This window comes from Aedes aegypti, chromosome 1 (assembly GCF_002204515.2).
Source record: "Aedes aegypti strain LVP_AGWG chromosome 1, AaegL5.0 Primary Assembly, whole genome shotgun sequence".
Taxonomy (NCBI): domain Eukaryota; kingdom Metazoa; phylum Arthropoda; class Insecta; order Diptera; family Culicidae; genus Aedes; species Aedes aegypti.
In genome coordinates, this window is record NC_035107.1 from 15,924,735 (window position 1) to 15,947,322 (window position 22,588).

Below are 22,588 nucleotides of genomic sequence, written 5' to 3' on the forward strand. Positions count from 1 at the left end.
GAGAAGGATGTCAAAGAGGATCCTGAGAGAAAGAGGTTTTAAAGAGAATCCAGAGTCCTGAGAATGATTTCAAAGAGAATCCAGAGAATGATTCCAGAGGGAATCTGTATTCTACTAAAGGCATTTCAAAAAGGATTCCGAAGGCATCCTGACAAATAACTCAAACGGCATCCTGAGAAGGGTTCTTAAAAGAATCCTGAAAAAAAATCTAAAATGAATCCTGAGAAGGATTCTAAAAAGAAACCTGAGAAGGATACCTTGATAAGGAAGCAAAGGGAATCCTGAAAAAGATTTCAAAGACAGCCTGAGAAGGAATCCAAATACCATCTTGAGAAATGGTTAGAACACACGCCTCTCACGCCGAGGACCTGGGATCGAATCCCATCCCCAAGATAGTCACTAAAAAATTTAGTGACGACTTCCTTCGGAAGGGAAGTAAAGCCGTTGGTCCCGAGATGAACTAGCCCAGGGCTAAAAATCTCGTTAATAAAGATAGATTGATTGATTGATCTTGAGAAGGATGCCAAAGAGAACCTGAGAGAAATTTTAAAACGAATCTTGAGTCCTAAGAATGACATCTTAAGAAGGATCCTTTAAAAAATCCTGAGAGAGATTCTAAAGAGAACCCTAAGAAGGATTCTAAAAGTATCATGAGAAAAGTTCCAAAGACATCCTCAGAAGGAATCCAAAAAGCTTCCAGAGAAGGATTGTAAAAGGAATCCTGAGAAGTAACCCAAAAAGCATCCTGAGAAGGATTCTGAATGGAAACCTTAGAAGGATTCTGAACGGAATCCTGAGGATGATTCCAAGCGGAGCCCAGAGATAGACTGCAAAGGGAATCCTAATAAACAATCAAAAAAGAATCCCTGAAAAATCATGGAGTAATTCCGAGAAGAGTTTGGAATGAATCCTGAGAAGGATACCAGAAAAAATCTTGAGTATTATTATCCCGAAGCAACTCTCAAAGCTCAAATCTTAAGTAACTTTCAGATGGAGATATAAGCAGGATTTCAGGACGATACCGGAGAAGAAATTTGGAGAAAGGTGCCGGGAAGAATCTTGAGAAGGAATCGAGAATGGAAAGCGGAGCAACTATCAGGAATGCAAAAGTAATTCTTAGAAAGATTCAGAAGGAACACTGTATACCAAAAGGATTACAAGCAAAATCTAGAGAAATTCCAGAAGGCATCCTGAGAATGATTCCAAAAGGGATATAGAGAAGAATTTCAGAAGAAATGCTGAAAAGGGTTAACAAAGAAATCCTTAAAAGTGTTCCTAAAGTAAGTCTTGAGAAGGAGTTCTGAATAATATTGAGATGAAACCTTTAGAAAGATTCAGGGGAAATTTCTAAGAAATCCTGTAAAGCATTCCGGAACGAATCATTACAAAATTACCAAAGCAAGCCTGAGAGCGTAGATATAAGAGTTAATTTATAATACATATTTGCTTCTCGAAGCGACAACAACAAAATCCTGAAAGGATTTGTAGAAATTCGAAAGCTTTGAATACAATTCTATAAACATGGATAGATGCTAATAAATTTTAATTAATGCTCGAAAGATTTTGGCAATTTTCAGAACAAACGCATGGAATAAGAACTAATTGTGTATGAAATTTATCAAATTGAGTCTGAAATGTCGTAGTTTTGTATTGACATACGATTATTTTCGTCTGATTTAGCCAATATTCGTGAACTTCTATCAAAATGCAGTGAATTTCAGTTGAAATTCGGAAAATTGTCACTGAAAGTCAGTCAACTTCGTCGTGAAGTTCGACTGAATTTCAGTGGAGCTCAAAAAAAAATTCAGAGCCCTTTATCTCAAATCCAGTACAGTAGTAACTTCACTGAAATTACATCGGACAATCCACGAAAATATATGAAAACTGATAATTTCATTTTAAAATATACATAATAATAATAATAATATAAATTCGTCCCCTTAATGCTACAACTAGATAACTCGAAAATCAAAATTTTGAGATGTGCAACTTTGAAAGTATGACCGTTTAACAAGGTGATGGCTAATCGCAGTGATTATGATTTAAAAATAATCTTTAACTTGTGTATTTTGAATCACACGCTTAAGACCCGTGGATATTTTGCAGATCTAATTAAGAAAAATGTTTTGACATATTGAAGTCAAAAGTTTCAAATTTCGAGTTATCTAGTTGTAGCATCAAGGGGACGAATTGGCCCACTGTTCTCTAGTGCACAAGTGTTTTCCGGCTCACATAGAAATTGACTTTCTATGTTTAATTACCGGTATAAAAATAAGATGCATTAGATACCGCTTTGTAGATTTTCGCGTGTGTAAGAGTGAGAAACAGTGAAAATAAACGACTTTTCCTCATACAAAAATCTGGTGTGACGGTAAATAAAAGATATAAAACGATTAAAGAACACGGCCATCATGCATGATGATAGTGACAGCAAGAATATGCTTGGATGGTAAGTTGCATGCAACATTTTGTCAAAACTTGGATGATATGACATCTGTGAAACTTGCATCACATCAGTGCTGCAAGTTTCGCTGGAAAATTGTAAGCTTAAAATACAAGTAAAAAAAATGTTATTTTTTAAAAAACAGTAAACCATAAAATATATTAAACTTATTATTCATTTATTTATTTATTAACATTATTGTTTTATTTAACTTGACATTGTTTTTTTATTTTTTTATTTTTTTTGTGGATAATGAACGTCTTGATTAGTTTTAAAAGTTGTGTCACAGGTGACATGGTTGGTCACAATTTCTCAAGAGTATTACGTCATAAAGGTTGCCTAAGACACACAACAATAAAACATTTTCTGTGACATAAATAATCACAAATATGAAGTTCATCAAATTCCTGCAGGTGAACCTCCATCATGCAAAAGGTGCATCTTCTGTTTTGAGTCGGAGGTTCAGAAAGGAGGGATTGGACGTGGCACTAATACAAGAGCCATGGTATAATAAAGGAAAAATACTTGGAATTGAAACCAATAAGTGTAACTTATTTTATGATGGTAATCAGAGGTCACCCAGAACTGCTGTACTCATTAATAACACTTTGAAATGCTACCCTTTAACTGAATTTATACAACGTGACATTGTTGCGGTCATGGTTGAGGTACCGACCACTAGAGGAATTACAGAGGTTGTAATAGCCTCAGCTTATTTCCCTGGTGACGCTTTAGAGGTTCCTCCTCCTGAGATCGTTTCATTCGTCAATCATTGCAGAAAAATCAATAAGTCGTTCATTATTGTCTGTGATGCTAATGCACATCATACCGTATGGGGTAGTACGGATATTAATAGCCATGGTGAATGTCTTCTGGACTACCTGTGTTCTAGTAACATAGATATATGTAATAAGGGTAATGAACCTACCTTTTCAAATGCAATCAGACAGGAGGTTTTGGATTTGACATTGTGTAATGCTGCAATTTATGATAAAATTTCAAACGGGCACGTGTCAGAAGAAACTTCCCTGTCCGATCATAAAGGATGAAAACATTGATTCTATTCAAAAACTAGAGTCGTTTTCTCAAGAAGTAAAGGGGAAAATTATTCATTCGTTTCATACTAATTGTCCTATGAAGCAACCTTCTTCTAGTAGAGAGTGTTTTGGAAAGCCCAAGCAAGACGCTTCGTTTTCGGGACACCGGGAGTTCGGTTCGTGGGTTTTGCTGGGCAGTATTTTGGAAAGCCCAAGCAAAACGCTCCGTTTTCGGGACGCCGGGAGTTCGGTTTTCGGTTCGCGTGTTGTGTTGGGCAGTGTTTTGGAAAGCCCAAGCAAGACGCTTCGTTTTCGGAACGTCGGAAGTTCGGTTTTCGGTTCGTGGGTTTTGCTGGGCAGTGTTTTGGAAAGCCCAAACAAGACGCTCCGTTTTCGGGACGCCGGGAGCTTGGTTTTCGTTACGCGGGTTTTGCTGGGAAGTGTTTTGGAAAGCCCAAGCAAGACGCTTTGTTTTCGGGACGCCGGGAGTTTGGTTTTCGGTTCGCGTATTTTGGAAAGCCCAAGCAAGACGGTTCGTTTTCGAGGCGCCGAGAAGTTTTACTGTTCGCGCTGTGTGAGTGCGAAAAGATATTCGTGTTCAGTCGAGAATGGATTACCAACTGGTGAGCTCGTTTCATGCTTATGATAACACATTTTTTCATGCAAACGTTACTTTTTTGTAATATTCAATCAAACTTTGTATGGTTCGTCACTACAAGTCTCGGCATTATTCCTGTTTCATATAATTTGATGTATACGCATAAATATTTCTCTTTTCGCCATTAATAAAATCTTCGTTTGAATGGTTCGACATTACAGATGTTGACGTTTATTTCAAATCTTCTAAAAAAACTTTTTGAGACAAAACTAAAAACTAGCTTTAAGTATATACCGTATTTTTTCTCCTTATCCATGGATCGCATCACCGGCCAAAGGTGACTCCCAGATCTTTTCCTTCTCTACTAATAAACACCCTTCCCGTGGTGATTGTGGAGATGCAGAGGTATTCTCGGTCTCTAGAAGCAACAATCATTACACCGTAACTCCTTCCCTATCCCAACTGACTGTAAGGACTTGGCCGGCGCCGTTATTGATCAATAATATTAGATCTGCTAAAATTGCACTCCGAGAGTAAGCGGAAACTCCCATCCTTTACTCATTTGGATCGCAGTGCAATTATTACCAGTTCCGATCAATCACGGAGTAGCAACCATTGACATGTACAGTCAGTCTATGCTATGCTATGCTATGCTATGCTATGAAGCAACCTTCTTCTAGTAGAGACGTGCCTTGGTGGAACACTAAACTTGAAAGGTTACGAAAACTCTCTCGTAAACTTTTTAATAAAGCGAAACAAACTTCAGACTGGGCTCAATACAGGAGAGCTTTGACTGAATACAACAGGGAAATAAGAAAATCTAAGAGAAGATCTTGGATTCAAACATGTGAAAATATAAGTGCTACTCCTGTAGTCGCAAGACTACAGAAAGCGCTGGCCAAAGATCACACGTTCAAGCTAGGGTCGTTGAAACGAGAGGACGGAGTTTCTACGAAAACTCCGGATGAAACCTTAAATTTGATTATGAAAACTCATTTTCCTGGGTCAATTTCTTGTGTGGATTCAAACAGCTCTGAACCAATCGAGTATGAAAGGTGTTCTGTCGAAGCTTTGTCATCTGATAGAACAGTAATCTCTGAACCAGATCTTGCAGACGAAATATTTACAAATGCAAGAGTGAAACACGCTATAAAATCTTTTCAACCTTACAAATCTGCATGAGTGGACGGAATATTCCCAGCACTGATTCAAAACGGAGAATCAGTGCTGATTTCGCCTCTAATTGAGATGTTTAAGGCGAGCTTAAGATTAAACTATGTTCCATCTGATTGGAGAGCAGTGAAGGTTATCTTTATTCCTAAAATAGGAAAACGAGATAAAATGCATCCAAAGTCATATAGACCTATTAGTCTCTCATCAATTTTGTTAAAGACTATGGAAAAAGTGTTGTATGTCTACATCAATTCAACATACATGCTCAAGTGTCCATTATCTGACTCGCAGTTTGCTTATCAATCTGGTAAGTCAACAGTTACGGCACTTCATACATTGGCAGTGCCGTAGCGTGCGGTTGGTTAGGTTGGCAGCCGCCAAGGGCGCCAGGCCTCAGGGGGCGCCAAAAAGCGTGACGCACCTTAGAATTTTTTGAAGATATTTAGTAAGGGCGTTTCTGGAGTCACAGTATCTAGAAAAACAATCATAGACATACACAAATAGCAATAAAGGGCTAATGTTGCGTCACAAACACTGTTCCATTATTCCTCTTTTATAAATAATTAGCTCTTTTCATAAACATAGTAGATTTAAATGATTTCAATAAAATATTTTGGAAGCATCTCAAAAGTGATTCGTCCATAGAAAATTCCTGAGATACGGACTCCTAACAACTCCTAATAATAACCAATATCAAAAAATAATACTAGGTGGGTTTTATACAGAATTTTAAGCAGGATTATTTGGTATTAGTTAATGGTGTTCTCACAGAATCTCAAGCCAGGTTTGCATAGGTAGAATCTTAAACAAAAAATTGATTCAATTATGAGCAAAACTATCATAGAATCCCGAAAAGGATTAGGGTCGATGTACCAATAGCCGCATAGCTAAGAACAAATATTCGTATAAAATCGAAAAATAACGCTAGCGTCATTATTTTTACATCATCTGAAAGCTTTTTATCTTAGTTTAGTGGAAGCAATATGAAAACTCATACATTTGTATTTATTATCGCTTGTGCCACTATAGGACTATTTCTAACTTCTGTTCCTATAGTAGCACTAGCATCACGGCGTTGGCAAAATACTAGTCAAAACCGTATTTTTACAAAGCTTTTATATTTTTCCTACAAAGTGTGGATCAAAAGCTTTCGATTGGTGTAAGAATAGTTCTTAATTCATCAATAATTTCGTATAATAAAAAAATAGTTTCTCTCAGTAGTGCTACTATAGGAACAATAGGTTAACTATAGGCGCAAGGGAGCTCAAATTTTAAGCAAAACTTATTAATTCGATCATTTTTTGAACAAAAACAAGCTGTGTATCAATGATACTTAGTTAAATAGCTCCTGACCTTCATGTCAAAAAATATTTTGAAAAGATTTATAGCAAAACGGCCGTAAAAAAACCACTAGAGCGACTATAGGGGACTGTCCACTAAGGGAACACCGACCCTATCAGATAATTATATAACATTGAAATAAGAACATGAGTGAAGAATGGGGAGTGGGCCATTTGGCACTATTATGCCAAATGATCGTCATGCCAACTGTCTTTTATGCCAAATGTCCTTCATGCCGAATGGCGTTATGCCAAATGACCTTTTGCTAAATGGCTTTATGCCAAATGCCCAGACTCGTGGAAAACAATGGAATTGGGTAGTTTTGTAATACCAGATTTTTGTTTCTCCTAAAGACTGCTCCGATATGACTGGTAAATGTTTGAATACGCACAGAACTTTTCGTGACATCCATTTCAATAATTCTCTTTTGCTATTTTTAGTTAAATTTTGGTAAGATTTCCTTAAACTTTCTTCTGAGGGGAAGTAAGGACTCGGGACCAACGCCGAGATGAACAAGCCCATGGCTAAGACTCTCGTTAATAAAGATAAAACAAACTTTGAACTACTACATAAAAAATCATAGTAGCACAGTTGATGAAAAATCTTTTAAATTATTCTCGTATGATGTTTGTATGATAGCAAAAATGTTCGACAAATTCTTGATTATTAAAGCACTTGATCAAGCACTATTATACTACATGATCAAGCACTAATATATTCAACAATTCACTCTCGTTTTTAAGTGATTTTTAAGACTAATAAATAGCATTACCAAACCTTATTGAACGTTTCTTTTGAAATATTGGACAAATTTATTTAAAAACTTATGGAGAAATAAATTTATAAACAATGTCCTTTTCAGTACCGTCATTTCGGGTGAAATTGATCACTTTTCACGGTTTCTCTAGTCTGCTTTCTATAATGTTGACAATGACAACCAACTGAATGCAGGAAAACAAGTATGAAGGTGAGCCTCATTGACTCAAGTATCGAAATTTTCTAACAAATGTAATTTTAGTGCTAAAAAATATGTCTAAAATAAAAAATCGGGAGATCTCATTTCGGGGTGAAATTGATCGCTTATCAATACCATTATTGTTAGTTCTCAAAACAACTTTACTTAATAAATTGAAGCTTCCTGAATCCGAATATGCTTGCCAAATTCTTAACAATACAATATTTATAGAAATAATGAATGTTTAAATTTCAAGAATAACGCAGACAACGCCTAAATGTATGCAATTTCCTAAGGAATTTCCTGATATATACCAGAAACTCAATTATTTCAACCAAATCAACGAATTGGTACGAGGTTTGGTTATGAAATCTAGTTTGGGGATATATCTTAAGTATCCTCACAAACTTTCAGGATTATACTATGTCCAAATCCTTGTCTAGAACTAGAAGCTTGTTGATGTTTGTCAATACTGCACCGTACAAGATTTTGAAATTTTACATTATTTTAATAGAAATGATCATTTCTAACGCAAAAAAACTTCACAACACACAATTTGGACATACTTACGACAAACAACGTTCATTCACTGCAGGTTACATTGATATTTGTGCTCCAATAGGAAGAAATAAAATCGAGTGACACAGTGATCAATTTCACCCGAATTTACGGTACTATGCATTTTATCGAAACTTTAATATAGGCACCTAAATGACAAGGCGCCAACTTCTGAGCAGTGAATCCAGTAGTTTCTTTCGTGTCTGGTCATATAAACAATAATTTAAGTAAAAGTTCTTCAAACATCTTCAAAAACCTCTGGATATCTAGACAATTTAAAAGAGATATGACAAATTTAGTATGACTTTTTGCACAAGCTTTACCAAAGTAAGCTAATGTTTAAGCATTATATGAGCTTTATCTTGTTATTTTTAAAGAATTTTAATAAACAATATTTTCAGGAAACGCTCTAAAATTTGAAAAAAAAAATCTTCAGAATTCGCTGAAATTTTACGTAAACCTTCTAAAATAAGCTTCTTGTTTCAAGGAATTAAAATGTCTAAAGCGATGGAGCCTGTTCACAGTTAAAAAAAAAACGACTTTGAATCTTATAAGCAGAAGCAATAATTTAATACACTAGGGTACCGATGCATGATCAAAATCGGTATCATTCAACCAGCCCAGTGGCCGAACCTGATTGAGGGGCGCGCTTTTGTGAGTTTAATGGTGACAAACTGTTTTCTCTAAAAGGTATAAATAGCGGTATCTTTTACTAAAAAGGCTCTATGCAAATGGTAAAGAATGATAATTGTATAAAAAACGACTACTTCATTATGTCTCGATAGTAATGAAATAGATCGACATGCACTAAACAAAGGACACGGGTATACCACAAAAGGTCACAGAAAACTGGTCGCAGTGGTTCATCCCGAACAGAAACAGAAACCTGCGAAAAAAAAAAGAACTTTGAACAAAGGGCGGTCAAATCGGGGTTCGCCAAGGGCGCCATGAGGCCACGCTACGGCTCTGTACATTGGTAACAAAAGTGGAAAAAACTCTTTCAGTGAAAGAAATAGCACTTTGCTCATTCTTGGACATTCAAGGAGCCTTCGACAACGCTTCCTATTCTTCAATGACTCGTGCAATGAAGAAAAGGAATTTCAACAAGAATATCATTAACTGGATCAATAATATGCTTGCAAAAAGAGAAATCACTTCCGAGCTGGGAAGTTCGTCTATAACAGTAAGGGCTACAAAAGGTTGTCCACAAGGAGGAGTCCTCTTAGCCGTGTAGTTCCGGCGTCCAGAATAGAACTACGGACAACCCGTTCCGGTGGTAAGAGTCCATCAAACGGGGTAACCCCAATTCAAGGTGTGATGCGAAAAACCGTGCTGAGGAATGAATGGTCGAAGGGGTGAAAAAGATGTTCGGCCATTAACGGAGCCTGTGGGGCACCTGGGCACCCCTCACAGTATTTTGTCCCTTACCACGTTAATGCAGGGCTCTGGCGTGGTGGACCTCTTTTTCCGTGCTACTCGTGGGATTCAAAAATGAGTACAATATCTAATCAAAACAATAGTAGTAGTGCAGGTAGTAGCAGTAGTAGGGAAGCGAACCCCTTCGCAAGAAGTGGGCTAGCTAGATCTCCGTTGAGGAGAGTAGAAGCAGGAGGAGGCAGCAGTGCACGTAGTGCCAGTGCTGGAACCCATATTTCATCCCCGGCTAACGCATCGGGTGAAGTTATGGATGGAGCGTGGTTGATGAGGGCCATCCAGTCTTCAAAATTGCCTTTGCATTTCGTTGCTTTGATTCATAAATCAAGGAGAAAGAGAATGTTCGATCCTTATTTTCCAATCCAACAAGGCTTTGATTTGCTCCAATTATTTCGGAAGAAATACTGCATCATTTTTCTGAATCATTTGTGGCTCCTTGGACTTAGCGCACTACACTGCAGAAGGGTAACAAACCTTGTTGGTAGGCTTAGCAACCAACAATGTTTTCTTTTCATTGCAAGGTCATAAAGTGCGTGTCAGTAGCTATCTTGTGTGAACAAAGGGATTCACCTGAAGCTGTTGTTTAGTATCAATTAATTTGCTGATTTGCAAAAGTCTTAAGAAGGTGTTAATGTAATCTTTTTTTATTATAGCCACAATCAGATTCAAATCTCTTTCTCGAAGAAAATTATGCGATGCTTCATCATACATATATGCATTCTTACTACATTGGCGTCATTTACGAACAAGAGCATCAACTCTGTAGTGCTGTTGGCGGTATGATTATCGTTACAAATCTGCATGTGATTTATGGAATGGACCCTGATCTTCGGCACATTGTAATTCAACATTAACAATATGTTATCGCATGATTAATGACAATAAAAATGTCTTTGTATTGCCTGGGAGAGTTCTACCATAACGAAAAAAGAAGTTTTAACATGCTACACACGCCTCTATTCTAACATTATTTGCATTGGTTTGGCATTCAGTCTTATAAAATCAGAAAAAAAACAGCGATTTACTATTTTGCGGCGTTTCGGCGCAATGTAATTTTTCTAATTTCATAAGACTGAGTGCCAAACCAAAGCAATTAAAATTATTGATAGTCTTAAAATTAAGTTCCATTCTTACTCTAAATTAAACAAGCAAATTGAAATTATTCCTATTTAAGTCCATTGTATCCGTTAAGCAAATTCTGTTACGCCCGGATGGTTAGGTCTTACCTGCAACGTTTTTAAACATATAAATTGTCTCTTGTCAATAGGAAATATGTTTCTGAGTTATGTGATAATAAGCTAATACTGCTGTACCAGCAGAATACTGGCGAAATAAATGACCTCAACTAACGAGAATATGACTGACCTTTTACACTAAACTGGTTTTTCGTAGAAATAGCTAATTTTTAAACGAATGATATTACTCACATATACCTATTATAAGCTTACACCCATGGTAAGTACATTTAACTACAACACTTTTATTTATTTACGATACTGTTTACATAGCCCTTAAGATAGGTTTTTCGAAAGGTGAACCTAGAAGTTCCAAATAGAAGCTCGTTGAAAACCGCTATTTTGCAAGGGGTTGTTTTTATGCTTACCAAGGCTGGCAATCCGCGGTCTAGAGTATGCAGTTAGCGTTGAAAATGATTTGAATCAATGATGCATTATTTTTGATCAAGTAAGCACAGGAACAATTGAATTGAAAAGGCGCGAATCCTACGCGAAGCATTGATATTTTCAAAGCATGCTTTTCAAAATATCTGTGCTGCAATGATGATCTTTGAAGACTGGGGCCATCAATAAAAGTAGAGATGGGCTCTCTGCGATGGAAGTGGCTGCACAGCAGCTCGACTCCATAATTGACTTTGCGTCCTCGAAGTCTAACATCAGCAAGGACCTCAAGCAGGCCTTGCTTAGACTTCGTAAGTCAATGTTGGCGGCCAAGCAGAACCATGCTGAACCCATGGTGACTGTGGCTGCGGCAGAACCCGTGGAACTGAAGGTGCCGAAGTCTACCCAGACGGAACCCTTCGTTTTCGCGGGCAGCCCCAAAAGCGTGGAAGCGAATGCTTACAGCAAGCAATCGCAGAAGCGCGCGAGGCAGCCGTCAGGGGAGGGACGAACTGGTAGCGGTGCTTACGCGTGCATGCGATGCGACCATGCCTAGAAAAGTCCACCCTAGGAATGGGAGACCACCGACATACTGGTGGACTCAAGCTATTGCGAACCTGCGCCGTGCCTGCCTACGGGCCAGGAGACGGATGCAGCGAGCACGTACCGAGCAGGAGCGTGAAGAACGACGGGCGGTGTTCACCGCTGCCAAAGTCGCGCTGAAGTCTGAGATAAGGGCAAGCAAAAAGGCCTGCTTCGAGGGACTCTGTCAGAGTGCCAACGCGAACCCGTGGGGTGATGCCTACAGGATCGTAATGGCGAAGACAAGAGGTGCAATTGCTCCTACGGAGCAGTCTCCACAGATGCTGGAGGGGATCATCGAGGGGCTCTTCCCGCGCCACAACCCTAGCCCATGGCCTCCTTTTGTAGGACAGCCGGGGATTGGGGCTGGTGATGAGGATAGAGTAACTGATGAGGAACTTGTAGGGATTGCAAAATCCATAAGCATGGGGAAGGCACCAGGTCTGGACGGAGTTCCAAACCTGGCCCTCAAAGTCGCAATCTTGGAGGCTCCCGGTATGTTCAGATCTGCTATGCAGATATGCCTGGACGAGGGAGTATTTCCAGATGCGTGGAAGAGGCAGAGCCTGGTACTATTGCCAAAGGCGGGGAAACCACCCGGTGACCCGTCGGCGTATAGACCAATATGCTTGATTGACACGGTGGGGAAAGTGCTCGAGAAGATCATCCTCAACAGACTGTCGAGGTACACCGAGGGTGTAAATGGTCTCTCAGGCAACCAGTTCGGCTTCCGGAAAGGGAGGTCCACTGTAGACGCTATTCTGACGGTTAAGAAAACCGCTGAGATAGCACTCCAGCGTAAGAGGAGGGGTATTCGCTACTGCGCAGTAGTGACTCTGGATGTAAGGAATGCATTTAATAGTGCCAGCTGGGCGGCTATTGCTGATGCGCTCCTGCGTCTGGGGATACCCGAGTACCTGTACAAGATTCTCGGAAGTTACTTCCAGAATCGGGTATTAGTCTATGACACAGAGGTGGGTCGGAAGTGCTTTCACATAACCTCAGGAGTCCCGCAAGGTTCCATCCTGGGTCCGGTGTTATGGAATGTCATGTACGACGAGGTGTTGAGTTTAAAATTCCCGGCGGGTGTGGTCATCGTTGGCTTTGCCGACGATATTACGCTGGAGGTCTACGGTGAATCGATCGAAGAAGTGGAATTGACTGCAGCCCACTCGATCGCAATTGTGGAGGAGTGGATGAGCTCCAGGAAACTGGAATTGGCTCACCACAAAACGGAGGCTGTTGTTGTCAACAACCGAAAGTCGGTGCAGCAAGCGGTGATCAGTGTAGGCGACTGCACGATCACTTCGAAGCGCTCCGTCAAACACTTGGGGGTGATGATCGACGATAAGCTTACCTTTGGTAGCTACGTCGATTATGCCTGCAAGAGAGCCTCCACAGCTATTGTGGCACTGTCCCGGATGATGTCCAATAGCTCTGCGGTGTACGCCAGTAAGCGTAAGCTTCTGGCCAGTGTCGCCTCATCCATACTGAGGTATGGTGGCCCGGCTTGGGGCACGGCTTTGAGTACCGATGTACCTGAGGGTTGCGAGCGCGTACCGTACCGTGTCACACGATGCACTCTGCGTCATCACCGGTATGGTGCCTATTGGTATCCTTATCATGGAAGACATAGAGTGCTTCGAAAGGCGCGGCACAAGAGGCATACGTAGGACTGCCAGACTGGCCTCTATGGTCAAATGGCAGCGTGCGTGGGACAGTTCCACCATGGGAGTGTGGACTCACAGGTTGATTTCGAAGTTAGATATCTGGGTCAATAGGCGCCATGGGGAACTAACATTCCACCTGACACAGGTCCTTTCGGGCCATGGTTGCTTTAGACAGTATCTACACCGTTTCGGTCATGCGGGTTCTCCCGAATGTCCAGTTTGTGCAGGTTTAGAGGAAACGGCGGAACACGTTTTGTTCGTGTGCCCGCGTTTCCGCACAATGCGTGACCGCATGTTTACCACATGCGGTCGGGACACGACTCCGGACAATTTGGTCCAGAGGATGTGTGCAGACGAGTTTGGCTGGAATGCCGTTTCATCGGCTATCACCCACATCGTCTCGGAACTCCAAAGGAGGTGGCGTGTGGACTCGAGGAGTGACTAGTGCAGATGCTAATCAACAGGTGGTCCAAGGGTTCGCAGTCGGCTACGTAGGTCATACCGGTGCCCTACGGTCGAAATCGACCCTTACAGCGATTAAGTGGCCGCGGGGAGAACATCCTGGTAGCGCTGCTGTCGTGGCGCCGGCCTACTGGGTGGATACGAGCCTCTGGTTGTTCGGGGCAGGTGGAGGCCCCTTCGTCAGCAATCCCAGCTGGTGCTAGCTGATAGGGCCTGAGCCTTCAGTAGGTCAAATTGCGAAGCCCGCAGTATCAGTTCTTGATATCTGCGGTGCAGCTGGGCGCGGGCTTAGTGGTCGACCCTGCCCGCCTTCAGCGGATAACGGGAGGTGAGGACCACCCGGGAAGCTGGCAATGCGCCAGCATGCTACCTTGGTGGACCCCCATAAGCGTGTCATCGATGTTCGTTGCTGCATGGCTACGCAGCTAACCTGGAGGATGCGATGTGCAATAGCCCCTCTCCGAAGCAATGCCTTCTTGATGGTCCCGGAGAGACGAAGGGTTTGGCGGCAATGGAAATGGTTTAGTGGGTCGGGGGTGTAGTCCTGTTTACTGCTTGTACGTAGTAAATGGTCCCTAACCCCACACTCCCGGACCTCGGTCCGGAGTCTGTTGAGCAGATTATCCCCCCATTGCTTAGAAGGAAAAAAAAAAAAAAAGGAGGAGTCCTCTCGCCTCTATTGTGGTCTTTAGTAGTTGACGATCTTCTTAAAAGCTTGGAAGAAAAAGGTTTCGAAGTTGTAGGATTTGCAGATGATATAGTCATTATTGTGAGAGGAAAGTTTGACAATATCATTTCAGAACGAATGCAACTGGTCCTAAACTTAACCAATTCTTGGTGTATTCAGGAGGGCCTTAACATAAATCCTTCAAAAGTAGTAATTGTCCCTTTTACTAAGAAAAGGAAGTTCATCCTAAAAGCTTCGAAGCTTGGAGGAGTACAAATGCACCTTAGTGAACAAGTCAAATACTTAGGAGTAATTTTGGATTCTAAACTGAATTGGAATTCTCATATTGAATATGTGACTAATAAAGCTACAAGTTCATTTTGGGCATGCTCCAAAACTTTTGGCAGAAGACGGGGCTTGAAACCAAAAATGATAATGTGGATTTATTTGGCCATAATTCGTCCAAAAGTAACATATGCTTCGCTAGTGTGGTGGCCAAAAACAAAAGAGGCCACAACACAAGCAAAACTATCAAAAGTACAACGTCTTGTGTCCATCGCTATAACGGGAGCGATGCAAAGCACTCCGTCAAAAGCATTAGATGCTATTCTTCATCTGCTACCGTTGTACGAATTTGTACAATTAGAAGCGGAGAAGTTTTCTAAGGCTTAATAGATTAAATAAGTTCAAATCAGGTGATCTTGTTGGGCACTTGAATATTGAACAACACATCCATTGTGAGCCTGGATGAAACTGTGGACAATTCTGATATCCCTTACATTGTATGCGATACGACGCGTTCGGATTGGGATGTTGGAGGGCCCAATGTTCGTCAAGGCTCCATAAAATTCTTCACAGATGGCTCAAAAATTGGGACATAAACTGGAGCAGGAATCTACGGCCCTGGGACAAACGTCTCCGTGGCGATGGGATGCTATCCAACAGTATTCCAAGCGGAGATTTTTGCCATACTAGAATGCGCTAATATTTGTCTTAAGAGAAAATACAGACATGCAAATATCTGTATTATTTCTGATAGTCAAGCTGCGTTGAAGGCATTGGGCGCATATAAATGCTCATCAAGACTTGTCTGGGAATGCATTCTCTCATTGCGAAAGGTGTGCCAAGAGAACTCTGTATGTTTGTATTGGGTTCCGGGACACAATGGCATTGTAGGAAATGAAAATGCAGACGAGCTTGCTAAACAGGGTTCAAATACACTGTTCATTGGACCGGAGCCATTCTGTGGTATATCGTACTGTGCACTAAATATGGAATTAAAAAGCTGGGAACGACAAAGGGTGATGACCAATTGGATGGTCACCACAAGGTGTAATCAATCTAAAAGATTTTTAGTTCCAAATGAAACTATCACGAAAAGACTCTTAGAGCTCAACAAGAGAGTTCTTTGTATATACACTGGCCTATTAACTGGACACTGTCCGAGTAGATATCATTTAAAGAATATTGGTCAGATTCAGAATGATATCTGTCGTTTCTGTAATATAGAACGCGAAACCTCGGAACACCTGCTCTGCAGTTGTAGTGCATTATAAAAGCGTAGATCCAAATTTCTAAACGGGGGTTATTTACCACCAAGTGAAATTTGGACTGGAAATCCCAGTAAGGTTGTGGGTTTTCTTAACTCTATTTTGCCTGACTGGGAAAAGACGCGTCAAAGTGCTTAAGCTGTTCACTTGATTCATGGTGGACAGCTTTAGTTCCTTCAATGATGCGAATAGTAAAAAGGGACTGCCACAAAAGTTCAATCCAATGGCTTAACCCTCCCAAAAAAAAAATAATAATAATAATATAAAGGTAGTTTGAACTAATTGAAATCAGCTTATATACAGTATATGTTAGCGTAGGTAATTCTCAAATGTAGCTAAACAGTAGCACTCAACAAAACCTGCAATTTTGAAAGCAAATGTTGAAAATTTATGCCGTTATCTCCGAGTATTTTTTTTTTTTTCTTAGTTTCAAATGATTAAAATGCTTTGAATATCAACTGAAATTGAGTGATATTCATCAGGACATCAGTGACACCCGAACGAAATTCAACTGGAATTGACTGAATGCCGATAAAAGTTCAGTGAACTTATGTAGAGCATTTTTTATCTGACATTTCAGTGTTTCTGTTAAAACTTTATGATTATCGTTTTATCAAATAAGTTTCAACTGTAATCCATTGAAGTTCAATCAAAAAGACATCAATCGAAATTGCTACAGATATCAGTTGAATTTCGTCCCAATGAGTTCATAGAATTGCAACAGTCCGATCGATGGCCAGATTTTTCCTCGACCAACCACTTCACACGTCAGCGACTATTCGCGGAGTACACTTTGCAACCGCCGGCGGCGGTCACCATCTCCGCCGACCGGCTGAAATTGAAAATCAAGATCGATTGTCACATGAGTCGGCGAGCGGATGATCATCTTTTCCACGGCGCGACAAACACTCACCTCGTCCACTTCACACCGAACCGAAATTGCAATCGACAGTTTTCATGACTCAGCACTTCTCCCTCGCTCTGAATTTCCCCCTCCTTCTTCGGAAAATATTCACCCGGCATCATCAGATTTACGATCGTCACGTTCGACGATCCGCAGTGAAGATCACTTGCTTTCGCACACGCAAAAATCGGGATCGGAAGCCCGTGTCAAACTGCGGAGTGGCGGAGCGGTGCCTCATTCACTTCTTGTTCTGAAAACACGCGATCATCTACGCGATCACCGATCTGCGAGCGAAGTGTTCACAAGAGTTTGTTTACTTATCTTCCCGCGCGTCGGTCGGATGGATGCTGCGCCGACATCACCCATCTGCCAAACGACGATCCCCTTTATGTCTCTGCTGGTGAATGCGTCTAAAAACGATCATGTCATGAGTTTGGGGAGGCGGGGGAGTGATCGCGATAATTGGCTCTGGTTATGGTTTTTTGCTTTCGCTCGCTCAAACATTTTCCTCCTTCGTCGACGACACGCACTGCGTAGGAACGACGGATGTCATGAGCGAATCGTAGAGGACTGTAGATGTTCCTTTTTCCGCAGTTATGGAGGCAGTTCGATTTTCGATCATTGTGAGTCGCGATCGTGGGGCCTTCGGCATAAGCTCTTAACTCTGCTGAATTCGCTTTCAGGAAAAGGAAATGAAGTGGGAAGACGAGTACCGGATGTACTGCCAGGACGATGAGGCGGATGAGGAGACGGGTCCGCTGGACGATCGCTACCGGATGAGTATATCGAGCGAGAGTGACGTGGCCGGAGTGGAGATCAGTTCACCGAATCAACCGAACGATATGTGCAGTAGTAGTCGCGAGGGTCAGGACGAGATCTGGGCTTACTCGGAGTTGGAGAGCGCGCTGAAGGAGCTACCGGACGCTGAGAAGATTGGCGAACTGCTGGAACGACTGCTTCCGGTGGATGATCTCCCAGTGGACTGCGGCTACGATCTGGACAGTATGCTACTGTTGGCCGTTTGGGCGAGTAAGCTGGCTCTGGTGAAGCAGTTAGTTGCGCTGGACGGGGTGAACGTCAATGCGAGTGATCTATGGGGACGGACGGCTTTACACCTGGCGTGCTATATAGGGGACTACCGGGCCGTGGAATTGCTGCTTCAGCACGGAGCGAAGCCACAGGTCTGGGACAAGGAGAGGAAAGCGACGCCGCTGCACTGTGCCGCGAGGTAAGTTGGTCGATCGCTGTTAAATCCTGATTAACCATCGCTTCTAATTTCAGCTGCGGAAGTATCGAGAGCATCGCCCTCCTCCTGGCCAAAGGCGTCGACATCAACGCCGGTATCGAGAAACATTCCGCCCTGCACTACGCGGTTCAGCGAAACAGCAAACAGTGCGTCGAGTTCCTGCTGAAGAACGGTGCCAACCCCAATACTCCACAGGTGTATACGCAAACTCCGCTACACGTCGCAGCGGCCAATGGCTTCGTAGAATGCATGGATCTGCTTCTAAACTACGGAGCCGACGCACGATCGCAGTACGGTCAGAAGAAGATCACCTCCCTGCATCTGGCGGCTTCGGAGAACTACTTGGACTGCGTCAAGCTACTCATCGCAGCCGGGGCGGACATCGACGCCCGCAACCGCGATCAGCAAACTCCTCTGCACCTGGCCTGTCTCTCCCAATGTCACGAAACCGTGACCTACCTGATCAGCCAGAACGCGGACGTCCACGCCATCTACCGCGACGGTCGAACAGCTCTGCACGCGTCGATCGTCAAGGAGTCCCGCTTCTGGGACTGCACGCTCAGTCTCCTGAAGGCCCGGGTGGACGTCAACCGGGCAGACAACTTCGGCTACACTCCGCTGCATATCGCCGCTCTGAACGAATTCAGCAGCTGCGCGTTCCTCCTCATAGAATACGGCGCGGACATCACCGCGCGAACCAACGGCGGAGTCTCGGCCCTGTCCTTCATCATCCGACGCACCCCGGAGATCATCCCCAAGTACATCGACAAGCTGGACACGGCTATCAGCGTCAACAGCATCCACGAGATCGGCGACGTGGACTGCGAAATCCGGCTGGACTTCCGACCCCTCGTTCCGAACAACGACCGAGGCGAAACGGAGCTTCTGCTGGCGTTCATCGAGGTCGGGCAGCGCCGTATCCTGAAGCACCCGCTGTGCGAAACCTTCCTGCTGCTCAAGTGGCGTCGAATACGGAAGTTCTTCCTGTTCAGCCTGTTCTACCACGGGCTGTTCGTGCTGCTGTTCACCGCGTACGTGCTCGGCGTGTACGTCAAGGACTGCCGGGTGCGCGTTTGCCGAATGGCTCCGTACGTTCCCATCGTCGGCTACATCGTGATCTTCCTCAACGTCATCCTGATGACGAAGGAGATCTTTCAGATGATGCACGGGTTTCTCGGGTACATCCGCTACTGGGAGAACTGGCTGCAGTGGAGCATCGTCATCGGGATATTTCTGTGCACGGTGAGTTGACGTACCGATAGACTCCGCAATTCGCTAACCTTGACGCCTCTTTCCAGCAAAACCCGTCCGGCGAGATCAGCGACGTGCCGACCTGGCAACACCACGTAGCGGCGATCGTCATCTTCCTGGCCTGGTTGGAGCTGATGATGCTCGTCGGCCGGTTTCCGGTCTTCGGACTGTACGTGCAGATGTTCACCACGGTGGCCGTCAACTTCTCCAAGTTCCTGATGGCCTACTGCTGCCTGCTGGTGGCGTTCGGGTTGAGCTTCTGCGTGCTCTTCCCGAACTACATCTCATTCAAGCGGATCCTCCGGGGGCTGCTGAAGACCATCGTGATGATGGCCGGCGAGCTGGAGTTCGAGGACATCTTCTACGGGGAGAACATCAAGATCCTGTACCCGGGAACGGCCCACGGGATGTTTCTGGCGTTCGTGCTGCTGGTGACGGTGATCTTGACCAATCTGCTGGTCGGTTTGGCCGTCAGCGACATCCAGGGGTTGCAGCAGTCGGCCGGGTTGGACCGGTTGTCTCGCCAGGCGGAACTGATCTCCCGCCTGGAGGGGCTGATGTTCTCCCGGATTCTGCGCAAGGCTCCGATTCGGTTGTGGGCCATTTTCCAGAAGATTGCCCTGCTGAAGACGTCTCGACTTCGGTTGCACTTCCGGGTCAAGCCAAACGACCCCCGGGAGAAGCGAGTGAGTGTTCTTTTCACGCAATACACTTTATAAGACTAACGTTTCATTCTTCTTTTACCTCGTAGATTCCGAAGGAACTCATCACTTCCATCTACAAGCTGGTGGCGGAGCGCCGCGAGCGCAATCAATCGATAAAACGTAAGCAAACCTACCGGAACCTGCGCGCGTTCCAGGAGCTGGTGGACGAAGACGCCCAGGTCACCCTGCGGAGGCAACGCTTCAGGAACTGCAAAACCCGGACCGTGTCGGAAAACCCGTACCTAACGACGGCCGCCAATCGGGTCAGCGAGTTCAATGGACCAAGGACCTCTGGCCTCCACTGGAAGACCATTGAAGACACCCAGAAGCAGATACTGAAGAAGTTGGACGAGATGTCCAAGGAACTTGATGTTCTGAACTCTCGGATTAAAAAATCATAGGAAATAAAGTATCAATTACACGGTGGCCACAGAGAATGAATACTGAAATTCCCGCATTTTTTCTTTACCTTTCCCCGCACGTCTGCCGCGTTTTCCCGCCATTTAAAACAACGCTCTACATTTTGTATTTTTCTTTATACAACGTATGTAAGGACTGAATGTGTAACAATAGAAGTTTAGAGACAAGCTGTTTTAAAATAGAGACCGAATAGGACTATAAAATACTCTGTTTCGATTCCTTGAGACATAACGCCAGGTATTATTCTAAGTTCAAACACATTTTATTCAAAGATTCAATTAAGTATTACTTTGATGATTTCCTCAGGGATTCATTCAATGCTTTTTTCATCGATTTTCACCAAAATTTCAACCAAAATTCCAATGAAAAAGATTCTTCCAGCAATTTTTGTGGAAGTCCTCTATATCCATCGATTTTCCAGGGTTTTCCTCTGAAATATTTTTTTTCTGCAATTTCTAAGAATTTTGCATAAGTTTTTTTTTTGGAATAGAGTCCTAAAGCCCTATCCCAATTTAAGTACCAAATGCATAAGTTTAGGCCAAACACATGTTTATTCAATTTTTTGAATGTTTTTCGTTGGTTGAAGTCAAAAAAAAAATTTTCTCCGATTTTTGAGATTTTGTCACACTTCTTGTTTAAGCTCAAATTTTGGGTGTATTTTGTTTTCCGTGTCTCTTCCGAAATGTCAGATAGCAACAACCCCATTGTAAAAAAGTAAACCCCTGTGGCATTTTTGTTTAACGGCTATAGCATATAGGCATAGCATATAAGCATATAGGCTAACTTTAATTTAAAAAATGGGTCGTTCACTTGATTGACAAGAACACCACTTGGGTGTTACTTTTTAACACTGAATCTAAAAAAAAGGAAATAAAGTATTTTTTGGACTAAAACATCTGAAAATTGAGTAAAAATGATTTTCTGACCGTTTCTGAGCGTTTAGCACTAAAATTGGGACAGGGCTTTAGGTCCCTATTGGTGACATAATGATAGGAGAGTGATTCCAAGCAACAGCACCAAAATTTGGTAAATTTTTTAATTCATTTTTTTCTATTGAGCTGAAACTTTGCACAGTTTTCCAGTTCCATCTAAATCGTCATTTTCCGATATCAAATCTTCAAGTTGAGTCACGACTAACTTTTCAAAAGGGTGTATGTGAAAATGGTTCAAAAATATTCAAAAAGCTGCACAGCAAAAACGGTTCGTTCGATTGTTAGACAACTAAAGAAACAAAGTTAGACAACTAAATAAAGATTCCAAAAAAAATACACACGGTAAAAAAAAAAATTTTTTTTTGTGTTAAAAACATAATTTTTGACACAAAAACTCAAATATCTCAAAACCCTATCGGAATACCAACGTAATTTTTTGAGGGAAAACGGTCTATTATTTTAGCTATCTACCATAAAAATTTGGTGATGGTAAACCAATAAACAAAAAAGTTATGACATTTCAAACATGTCACAATTTTCACATTTAGTAGAAAAAAAAAATTTTTTTTTCGGTGTAAATTATTACGGGAACCGCAGTTCGTTGCTGATTTTATTGTTAAGGGTCTTGCGTGAATTAAACAAGTCGTTTTCATGTATTCATTAGTATTATGTATATTATATGTATAAATATTATGTATATGTATAAATATTATATGTATATGTATATATGTATAAATTAAAATGAATTAACAGATTACACGAAAATAATTTTTTTTTTACCAGGATATTTTTTTTAGAGTATGATTGATGAGTTTCTAAATGTTATATATAAACTTTAAAAGTTTTGGATTTGGGTATGCGTTATTGTTATTCAATTTTTTTACAATATCGAACACTTTTGCATCATTATCAGTACAGTTCGAGTATAGTTTTGCTTTAATTTTATTTTCTGACAATGGAATGAAACAGTGAAATTTTTGGGTTCCTTGGATCGTTTTCGCGTTATTATATTGCTCGCTGAGCTCTGATGCCGTTAATTCGTACT

At 42.1% G+C, this 22,588-nt stretch overlaps 2 protein-coding genes across 3 annotated transcripts in view; one reads left to right on the forward strand and one right to left on the reverse strand.

Annotated features, from left to right (window-relative positions):
- LOC5564219 (transient receptor potential channel pyrexia) overlaps positions 1-20,640 on the forward strand; it is a 51,626-nt gene extending 30,986 nt beyond the window's left edge. For both annotated transcript variants that reach the window (XM_001648557.2, XM_021839016.1), the window contains exons 2-6: positions 17,528-17,613; positions 17,674-18,218; positions 18,272-19,478; positions 19,535-20,173; positions 20,239-20,640. In XM_001648557.2, coding sequence (XP_001648607.1) covers positions 17,587-17,613; positions 17,674-18,218; positions 18,272-19,478; positions 19,535-20,173; positions 20,239-20,592 — 2,772 coding nt within the window. In that variant the 5' untranslated portion in view covers positions 17,528-17,586 and the 3' untranslated portion in view covers positions 20,593-20,640. The remainder of the gene's footprint in view (positions 1-17,527; positions 17,614-17,673; positions 18,219-18,271; positions 19,479-19,534; positions 20,174-20,238) is intronic.
- LOC5564252 (ubiquinone biosynthesis monooxygenase COQ6, mitochondrial) overlaps positions 1-22,588 on the reverse strand; it is a 92,756-nt gene that overhangs the window by 48,225 nt on the left and 21,943 nt on the right. The window lies entirely within an intron of this gene.